Source organism: Humulus lupulus, chromosome 7 (assembly GCF_963169125.1).
Source record: "Humulus lupulus chromosome 7, drHumLupu1.1, whole genome shotgun sequence".
NCBI classification, from domain to species: Eukaryota; Viridiplantae; Streptophyta; class Magnoliopsida; order Rosales; family Cannabaceae; genus Humulus; species Humulus lupulus.
In genome coordinates, this window is record NC_084799.1 from 150903693 (window position 1) to 150914597 (window position 10905).

The 10905-nt window shown below is 32.7% G+C and overlaps 2 protein-coding genes across 2 annotated transcripts; both read left to right on the forward strand.

The window, feature by feature from the left end:
* Window positions 1-210: 210 nt before the first annotated feature.
* Window positions 211-7853, forward strand: LOC133792287 (uncharacterized). The gene is made up of 6 exons (XM_062230193.1): window positions 211-350; window positions 5894-5958; window positions 6344-6397; window positions 7087-7176; window positions 7456-7556; window positions 7721-7853. Exons 2-6 carry the CDS (start codon window positions 5926-5928, stop codon window positions 7851-7853), a joined length of 411 nt encoding a protein of 136 aa, XP_062086177.1. The 5' UTR covers window positions 211-350; window positions 5894-5925.
* Window positions 7854-8535: 682 nt separating this feature from the next.
* On the forward strand, window positions 8536-9152 carry LOC133789955 (E3 ubiquitin-protein ligase BRE1-like 1). The gene is made up of 2 exons (XM_062227603.1): window positions 8536-8741; window positions 8844-9152. Exons 1-2 carry the CDS (start codon window positions 8558-8560, stop codon window positions 8966-8968), a joined length of 309 nt encoding a protein of 102 aa, XP_062083587.1. The 5' UTR covers window positions 8536-8557; the 3' UTR covers window positions 8969-9152.
* The last annotated feature ends 1753 nt before the right edge of the window (window positions 9153-10905 follow it).

A 10905-nucleotide genomic window follows, 5' to 3' on the forward strand; every position in this document is an offset into this window, starting at 1 on the left:
ATTTTCTCAAACAGGGCTTACCGGACTCCAATTTCCAAAGCTAAGCAAGGAGGGTATAAGGATACTCCAGGTGATGATTTACTTGCAGTTATTTTAAAGGTAAACAACCCATTGATTTTGGCTTGTAATACCATTGCTGTATATGATTTTGTTCTGATTTGGCTTATATACACAGGATTATTGATTTTTTTTCTTTCTTATATGTGATTAATATACAATTTAGGCCATGATAGAGAAAATAAATCTGGACCCAAGTGAAGTTGGGGATATAGTTGTTGGTACTGTTTTGCCACCTGGTTCACAAAGAGCAACAGAGTGCAGAATGGCAGCAATCTATGCTGGTTTTCCTGGTAAGTTTTCACTTTTATTTTTTCAGTTGCACCTTTTATGAGTTTTTTCCAATGGTATATAGTTTATGAGTCTACTTTAATATCAGATGGCAATGCATGTTAAGATTTTAAAAAGATAATTTGTATTTTTAATACGAGTTTAGCATAAAAGATATAAATAATATTGTCTTTAGTGTATGCTATGGAATTTGATTTATCTTCATTTATGAAAGGTGCACTCACAATCAGGTAAAATTTAGCTGAAATAGTTCTTTTTTTTTTAAACAAAATAACTTGTATTAATAAAAGAATATATAATACAAGTGAGTGGAGAAAACAACCACAGGAAACTCAAGAAAAACAAAAACTAAGAAAAAATAAAAAGGTAGCTTAACTACCACAACAATGATATACAAAACAGAACATTACAACAAAAAATTCCCTCTCTCAACCAATCTGTGAATCAAAAGTCTTTGAAGTCCTTATTTGAGTGGACCCAAAGAGCACCACTCATTATAAATTTATCCCGAATTTCTCCACCCTGTTTTCCATTTCCTCAAAGATTTTCTTATTCTTCTCGAGTCAAATAACCCAACAGATAGTTGTTACTACAATCTGCCAAAGAGTCTTCTTCACCTTTGAGCCGCTCACCTGAAACAAAAAGCACCTAGACAGTTTGCTGGAACACACCAAACCATTTTAAATTCTTCCAAATGCTTGTACCAAACTTGGATTGAGACCGGGCAGTGGAAGAACAAGCCATCTGCATTTTCAAAATTCTTCTTACACAAAACACACCAATCTTTGGCTGAACACCATAACTACAAACCAGCTATGATTACCGCTTTGGCTTTACAGTCTTTTCATGTAACCGTTATATGCGATAGATGATGAATATGATGATAATTGCTCTAGAAAAGTTTCCCTTTCCTGTTTTGATCTGTGAAGGTGGCATGTTGCATTTTGGACATTCATTTTGCATTAAAAAAAAGCATTACAGAAGTTTTTATGATCTGTTGTTGGCTGTGGCTTTTTTGTTGTTGTAAATATACTCGGGTCTCCATTGCCCCTGTTCTTTTATGCACTACCATTCTAACTTTGGCCCTTTTAACTTTCAAGTGTCTCATTTTAAAGTTTGAGGGCCAAATAAATACTCTCTTTAAAAAAAAATGTAAAGTGAAGGAGATAAATAGTGTAATTCAAAGATGATGACAAATGTTGAATTGGTAAATTGTAGTGGAATTAGTGAAAGGAGAATTAGAGTGGTAGAAGAGAATGAAGAGAGGAAATCTGAATAATTTGTACTGTATATATTTACACACACTACAAATTTATATTCGCTTTCAGGTCTTGAGAATAAAATTAATAATTTAGGATTTGCCAAGTTTAATATAGTTCTACACATCAGAGGTCAATATTTTAAAGACTGGTTGTTCTTGTTTATTTCTTGTTTTCGTATCGTTATCACTGTTTTGGTATGCATTTTCTTGGAATCGTTATCACTGTTTTGGTATGCATTTTCTTGTTTTTTTCTTCATTATTTTGTATTTTTGGTAACTATAAGGGTTTTTTCTTTTTTACATTTTCCCTATATCAACATTTTAGGAAAAGAAAATCTTTATTTCACCATTGAAGATCTGCCCCTACTTGCTTCTCTTCTGGTCATCTTGAGTGTCTTTAGTCATCTCTAAAGTTCTTGGTCAACTATGTCTCATAGTCTACTCTATTGGAAGGGTAAGTTCTCCATTCTTTTTGTCCTCTGCTATTCTTTAATGCCCTGAATGTTGATATTTTTGTATTGTGCAAATGAGGTTCACCATTATTTTCGGTTTACTTTTGGCAACAGTGCTAGCTAAATTATTTTTATTTTTCTTTTGAAATGATTTTTTGAGATAGTGTTTCACAGTACAGATTGAAGATAAAAACTGAAAGCTTTTGTGATAGTTTACCATATACAGATTTATGATCTATTAGTTTAAGTTTTCGAGTCTTTGTCTCTTGTGAGCTGTGATTTGCTACTAATTGCTTGCTTTATCTCTGTTGGGTGTCATATAGCTAGCTGTATATCTCTTCATTCATTGCACAAAAGCTCCTCTTATTTAGCTTATGATAAAACTCTATATGCAGGTTCTTAAAAGCTTGAGAAATTGGTCTACCTGTGTTGTCTTCTTATGGTAATTATACTATTTGCTTTTTAAGTATTATTTTTTATTTGGACATTGCACTTTATATCAATTATTGGCTTCCAGTTAGTAAGCACACATAATTAACTATGTATATCTTTCATAATATAAAAGTGTATGTGACTCTGCTCCCATAGTTGCCTCATTCCATTGGACTCATGTGTATTAATTCTATTGAAATAGCACCATAGAGTTAATTAATATTATATAATTAGGTTAAAAGTTAGAAGACACAAGATATTTATTTATATATACAAAACTTTTTTGGAATATTTAATAACATAGGATAGTGTTTTGAAACTTCCCTTTTTTCAAGGTCATTCGTACAGTGTGTTGATTTGTTTTATTATGATGGCATTAATTATTATAGGGTCGTATGCTTGCCTATATGTTTTTCTTGTCTTTTGCAAAGCAGTGTATAAATGTTATTTTTTTTATCTAGCCTTATTTCGTGTTCGCCTTGTGATGCTTTTATTATTGGTAGATATTATCTTTCTTTTTATTAATAAATTCTTTGTTCTTTCTCTTTCTATCTTTCTCTTTCTGTGTTTCTTCAGATTTTTTGTAAGTGGATTAAGCTATAATGACTACTGTAATGCATGTTGGTGAATTGGATTGCTTACTTATTTATAGTAGTGTTTGAAACTAATTTGTTTGATGTGATCTGAACTAGTAACTGAAGTTGTTTCATGTAGAGTCCAAGAACTTTACTTAGCTAGTTAGATAGCAGTATTATATTAATAATAGTATTATCTTTATGATCGTGGATGTTTGGTTCAAACCGGGATTTATTTAGACACTCATAGTAGTATTTGTAGATTTTCTAAGTTTAACCTATAGTTTAGGAATATTAATTTTAACATAAGGTTTGATTAATATGACTGATATTGAGGATAATATTTATTATACTATAAGGTTTAGATAAGAACCAATTAGATAATAGCACATTTTATGATACGAACCACACCAACGATTATGGTGAAACCCGACACCAAATATGGCAGCCACCAAGAACACACGAATCTGGAATGATGAACCGCGACCCAATGCTTAGCCAAGCACGAACCTTGGTATAAGGAAGACGCCACAAATGGTGATGGGAATCCATTTGATAAGTCAGATTGAACGCCACAAGGAATACCCTTGATAAGTTCGAATAGTCTCTTCAAGAACTCAAGAAGAAAACCTCTCAATTTTCATTAACCAAAATAATATGCCATGCCAAACGTTTACAAGGCTTAATATAGCCGAAAATTACATCAAAGACAAGCCCCTTTGTCTTCCCAATGAAAACCCTAACAAGCTCGAAAATTACATCAAAGACAATCCCCTTTGTCTTCCTAATGAAAACCCTAACAAGCACAAATAGAAAGACTCTTGGACTCTCACAAGTCAAATGTTTGACTTTCACAAAAAACAAAGACTAAATAAAAACGTGATTAAAATAAAAATACAAGATGCCAAAATCCAATAAGACTCATTACAAGAAGCTAAATATTGATCAAGCTCCTAAACTGAGTCTACTTTGATGAGCAGTACAAGTCTTTGTTCTCCTTCAGTGTTGACCACGGTCTCCTCCTGTTTTAGGACTCTGTGGACTAGGTTGTTAAGTTCTTCTTTGAATCTCTTGGCTCGCACCCTCGTCACCGGACCAACTAGAACTTGACTTGAATCTTTAGTCTTGGTGTCCTCATCATGTTATGTAAGGGTTATTAATGATTAAGTATTTTGAGGATTAAATTTATTAAGGTTAAAATTTGAATACTCTAAGGTTAGTCAGCAGCTTTGAAAATGTTAGAGGGCTTAGTCAAGGTTGTTTACTCAATTTAAATTAAGCTAAAAATGTGTAATTTTGTGTTTAAATAATCAGCGTATGCCGATAAATCGCAGCTATAGGGGGCGATATATCGCAACACGAAGATACGAAAAAACACGAAATGTTGCACGATTGCCTCGGGCATACTGGCCCAGGCGATATATCGCCCCTCTCAGCATATTTTGAAAGTTTTCAAAAACGTTCTCCATTCAAACCTTCAACCTCTTGATAAGTCCAGCATCTTTTTGAACGAGTCTTCAGCCTCTGCTGAACGATAATTCAAATTATTTTCACTTAAAAAGCCATTATTTTTATCAAGTTAAATGAAGATCTTTTCATTCATAAACTCTATAAATAGGACCTAGTACCCAGCCATTTATTAATCTATTACTCTAAGTTCAGAGGCTGCAAGTTGCTAGGTGAGTGTGAGAGTGTAAACACTTGGGTTGGGAATTATAAGCTTGATCACTATAAGCTTATCAAACACTTGGGGAAGTAAGGTTTATTCACATTTTGGTTCAAGGTTTAGATTGGTCATATAAGTCTTCAAGGTATTTCCAAACTCTAGTCCATTTCTGTATTATGTTCTTTAAAAATTCTCATAGTCTTCTACTCATTCTAACCTTATTCTTATTCTTGGTTAGGAAAACCAAGTTCTTAAGCACAAGGTTTTTGGTAAGTATATTTTGATAGCATAGTCCCTTTTTCACTTTCATCCCTTTTCTTCAATATACTCACCATATTATAAATGGTTTTTAGGAGTGTTCCAAGGTCCCAAATCAGTTCCCATATCCCGGTTATTTTGGTAAGGAAAATAGGATAGGATTTATGTGTTATATGCTTTTATATGTTATCTTATGATTTTATGTTATGTAATATGTTATGATTGTAGACTTGGGCATATGACCTATATGACTAACAAGCCCCAAATAGGTTATGGGCATATGACTTGCTTAGCTAGCAAGACCCCACTAATCTAATGGGCATATGACTTGTTTAGTTTATGGGACCCCAAGTAATAATGACCATTATAGTATGTATGTGACATAAGTGTTATAGTATGTTTTATGTTTCTTATGAATTTTTATGTATATGGCTATATGTTAGATTTTTCTTGCTGGGCATTAGGCTCACTCCTTTTTTTTTATATGTGCAAGAAAATAGTTTTAGTGGCAGGTAAGGTTCGTGGAAGCTTGGGGAATGTGTATTGAGGCGGAATGGATTCAAGGAGTCGAGAGTTTCGGTTTTGAGGATGAAGTCTTTATTTATGGTTTATGTGTATTTTTCCGCACCTATTTATGTAATCTCTTTTTAATTACCATTATGTTATGTTTTGTTTTTAAAACAATGGGATCCCATATCCTACTTGAGATTTTATGTAAGTCTAACATTTGTTTTTACAAGTTTTAATAAAGTTATGATCTTTTTCACTTGTAAGTTTTGTTAAAGATTAGTGTCTATGTGTAGTTTTCGTTAATGGTCCAAGGTCTAGAGTAGTTGGGTCATTACATTTCATGAGTTTCAAAAGGTTGATTCATGAATTGATTGCTTACTTCTTCATGCAGAAAATGGGATCAATGGCAGATGAATTGTATCCATGTTGAACAATTGGATCCATGTTGAACAATCAGTAAGTTGCTTAAAATTTCTGCTGAGTTGTTTATGTCAAGCATAAGTAGAGAAACGAGTATCAGGTTACTACTTGGGTATATTGTTAAATGAGTCCTTTGACTATAGTTTTTAATAAGACGATGCTTCTTCCTGCCCTTCTTTATTATTGAAATTAATTCCCCTGCTCATGTATGTTGTTCGGTGTGATTATATGCTGAATATCATTCCTTGTATTTTCTCCTGTGTGAATTGATTTTGTTATTAATTTTTAAATTCTATACAAGTGTAACTTAAATAAGTATGTGAATATTTCAGCATGATCTAGAATATGATATTTTAGTCATAAATTTACGAATTTGATATTGTTGTTAGAAAGTTACTTAGTAGACTTTGTCAGTTTTCAGTTGGTGAACACAGGAAAGGAAAGGGCAAAAGTCAGCCTTCTTTTTACATGGGCGGTAAGCATCTCTTTTCCTAACATAATTGTGTATAATTACTCCTAGATGTTGAAATTCTTGATTTCAGGTATTGACTTGCATGAAACTTATATAAATTTTTCTTCATTTTGTTTGAGACAGCTGTGACAAAGTTCAGAGTGGGGTTTTCCTGATTATCACATATATGGCTGTCATGAAACATCTAATATCTAACAATATTTGAACTAAATGTATGCTCTGGTGTATTGAGCAAAACTCATATTGCAGTTATGAGAGCAAAATATGGTTCTTTTGTTATTTCATTGTTACTATTAGATGGCTGTCTTCACTTGTCCCTAACTGACAAAATAATATTTTTTCATTACTCTCTTTTTCAAAGGCAAAAAATGTCCAGTTAACAATAATTTCCGCAGCTAGTGTTATGGTGCTCTAAATTTGATTATTGTACCCTTCCTAAGACTATTTCATGGTTTGGAAAACTATCTATGGCTTTGAGGTTTTTTTTCTTAAAAAAATAGATGTTAAAGGAGATAGCTTCTAACTAGACAATCTCTAGAAAAAGGTTGAGATATGACTTTACTTGTCCATTCAGGCCATTTTTGCCAAGTACATCTGATTTCTGTTTTCCATGGTTGGACTATGTGCTCTTTCTTCTACATTGCTCATATTTTGATGCTTCTCTAAATTTTCATAATGTGTTTTCTAACCAGGAAGGCAATGTTGCCAACCAGAGGGAACATCTAATTCTTCTCCTTGCCAATATTCACATTCAGAAAGCTAATAAGCAATCTGTCTTGAAGGTATTCTGATTGTTAATTAAGGTTGTAAATCTTTGGCTTTAACTAATCCTCTTATATAAATTTGACTTTATGATATTTGGAGTCTAATGTCAAAACTGGATATTTATGCAGCATTGTTCCTTTGTAAATTTCTATTTAATTAGCATTTGAAACATTAGTGATGAAATTTGGGTTTTCAATAAGGTCTTCTATTTCTTTGAAACTCTTTTATGACTCTTTAATTTAAGGTCAATCACTAGAGTCTTGCTTGGTTTCTCACCAATGTTATTGGTACTGCAGAGTTATACACAGTATATCCCTTTGCCAATCAGTGACCTTGATTCTTGGTTGAAGACACCCTCCATATATGTTTTTGATTGCTCTGCGGCTGGGGGAATATTGTGAATAATTTTATTGAGGTAAAGCTTTAACTCAAAATATATAATGAATTGATATATGTATTGATAATTAAGGTGCTACGTGACATGAATTCATTATCTGTAATTCAAATATTTATATATAAATATATTTGTAAATATAGTGACTTGATTTGATGGTTTGGCAGCTTCATGATTGGGTTGCTTCTAGCTCCTCTGGATCCACAAGGGATTGCATTTTACTTGGAGCTTGTGAAGCACATGAGACTCTTCCACAAAGTGCTGAATTTCCTGCAAATGTGTTTACGTCTTGTCTCATAACACCTATTAAGATGGCTTTGAGATGGTGAGCTTCTTTTCTTGTTCGTCTGTTAGGATCGCCTATCGCGTTTATGCATCTTTATTTGAGATCATGCAGTTTTCTGGTTTTGCCTTGTGGTGTTTATTCCATATTGGCTGCTTCCTAGTTATTTTTAGTTTGTCAACTGAAAGTCTTTTAGCTGTGCTGTTTGTTTAAAGCTGTAGGAAGTTAGAAATGGCATGGTATTTAAAATACAGAGAAATCAATCCTTATTCCCAAATCCAACTCGACCGATGCCTTGTGACGTGATTGGTTTGAATAGATGCTTTGAAATATACACAAGTTAGCTAATCTCTGCCTCTATTTTGGGCAGTGAATGCTTTTTCTTATGAGACTAAATTTTTTTTGTTGTATTTTAAGTTGTGGATAACAATTGGTTTTTATTTTTTAAGATAACAATTGGTTTTTGTGCTGTGGATCATTAGATCTGTTTTATTAACATAAGGATGCAATTTTTGCTTCTACATTTACTATCATTCTAGTCATAGAAATTTAGTATAGTTTAGTTACAAGTTTAATTGTTTTGCACCTATAAGGGCTCTATAACCCATGCTTGTAAACTGGAAGTGACATCACGGAAATAGTGTTTGTTGATAAGGAAGTTTTATACTGTATTTCAGATGAATCCGAAGCTACTTTTCATGAGGCTTTTCTTAGTCGTCTTATGGAAACTGGTGCAACAGAAAGTTCATCTTTATGTGACCTTCCTAAACAGATGGAAGGTGATCAACAGAGAGCCTCTGAACAAACTAAGAACATCTTAAGTAATTTAGTTGCTGCTGTTGACAATTTGTGGTATCTAAAAGATGGAATACATACTGTAGTCTTGAAAAAACTTTCAGAAAATGGTAAGAGCTATGTGGGTTTTACAGTTTTATTTTTGTATGATACTTCAAGCACTGATCTGTAGACTTATCTCAGTTTTTGGTGGATCCTACTCCATTTTCTAGGATCTTGCAGGCAAAGGACACCAAGTGAATTAGATAGAGAGGTTAAGAACTTGAGGGTGCCATTTACTGACCTGTTTTTGAAGCATAACACTTTCAAAGAAACTGCAAAGCCATCGAGATATTGATGCAAAGAATGGAAGAATGTATTTCACTCATTTTTGTATACATTTCTTGTTTTGTATTTAGTGATAAAGGAATCTGAATTGGGCATAAATTATGTTGTAATATGATTTCTTAAGCCTAGACTAGTAGACTAAATATTGTAATTACATTTGAGTAATTAATAAAAATCTATTTATGTTACCTTATTTGGCTTCAACTTTCATATTTGTTTTCCTAGTTTTGTGTAAGTAAAAAAAGATTATGTTTCTCTAAGCTAATATAACACATGTGTTATAAGTTTAGTATAACACAAAAAATGTGTTATACTAAAGTATAGTATAACACAAAAAAAGTGTTATACTAAATTGTAGTATAACACAAAAAAGTGTTATACTAAAGTGTAGTATAACACAAATTTATAAGTATTGAAATGTGTTATATAATCGACTATAAATAACATAATTAAACACTTATATATTTATTAAAATAACACAGAAATTGTGTTATCATTGACAGTATAATAACACATCTGTATAATAATGATAAAGTGTTATGTAAAGTACCCTGACCTACGATAACATAGTCGGTCTTAACACATCAAAAAGTGTTATGGTATGTTTTGATAACACATTTTTGGTGTTATTAAAAGCATTTTTTCTTGTAGTGTCTTGTAGTCCATTAATATAATCAATAAATGTAGTTATGTCCCCCATTTATTGGTTCATTAATTAAAGCTAGTCAAGATTACCATTTTACCCTTCTAATTACCTCTTGATCCTTAAGTACCATTAATTCACTAGCGAATAATTAATCTAGAATCAAATTACAGATTTGAGCTCAATAACTATTCAGTTCCAGAATTAACTCTTAAGGGAACCAATATTCGATCTGTTAGGAAAGTATGGATTCCATTATTATAAATCATGTTCCTTGCCATTCATGATATTGAATCTCCAAAACAAAAGTCATTAGGCTCATTATAGTAAGAAACCTCAACAAGTGAATCAAAAGATCCAATAAACACAAACAAGAGTCCACGAATACTTAGGATTTAGACTGATCTACAAATGATCATATATTATGATAAGAATTAAATCGTTATGTCAAACAACAAGTTTATTAAGATAATTAATTCTCATTGATCATATCATATATAATCTCTATTATATACATCACCTTTACTAAGATGTCTATCCACATCAGTAATTCGAATCGAGGTTACTTGCATCCCGTAACCTCACTATGATCTTAATTCTCCCGTACTAATACAAGATCATATTCTCATGAACGAATAAGGAATTTTCTTGATATTATTATATAATTAATTCAAACAATAATTATAAGATTCAAATATTATAAAACTGTACTTTTATTTAGATCTATAAAATGTCTTTACATGCTTTTAGGGCATTAATCCTAACACCAGTAACCTTCTAAACTTGATAAATAGGAGGAGGAAGGTGCTAGGAAACACGATGAAGAGCCTTAGAAACCAAATAGCAGCTGTGCAAAAAAAGAAGCTAGAAGCCAATAAGTCCATGGAAGAATCTCCACTTTCGAGGGAAAACCAAGTGGAACCTCTCCCATCTCCCCCAAAGGACCATGCATGACATCTCATGGAGGGAATGCCCCAGGAAACACTGCGCCATCCCTGACCATGCAACACCTGTCGAGAGCCACGTCTATGTAAAGCAAGGTGAAAATGAAAGTCTGAGAAAGTATATTCAGCGCTTCAACATAGAGAAAGCTAAAGTGGGAAGATTATCTAAAAATGAGTTGAAAATGGCCATCACCGCAAGGGTACATTCGAAGATCGGAATGTGGGGAAGTATGCTCAAGAGAGAAATAGAGGACATGGGCGATTTTTATGAAAGACCTATAGAATGCATCCTAGCGGAGGATGACTGTGACCATCTGAGGGTACGTGCCTGAGAGGGAATACTTGGTAAGGCTTTACATT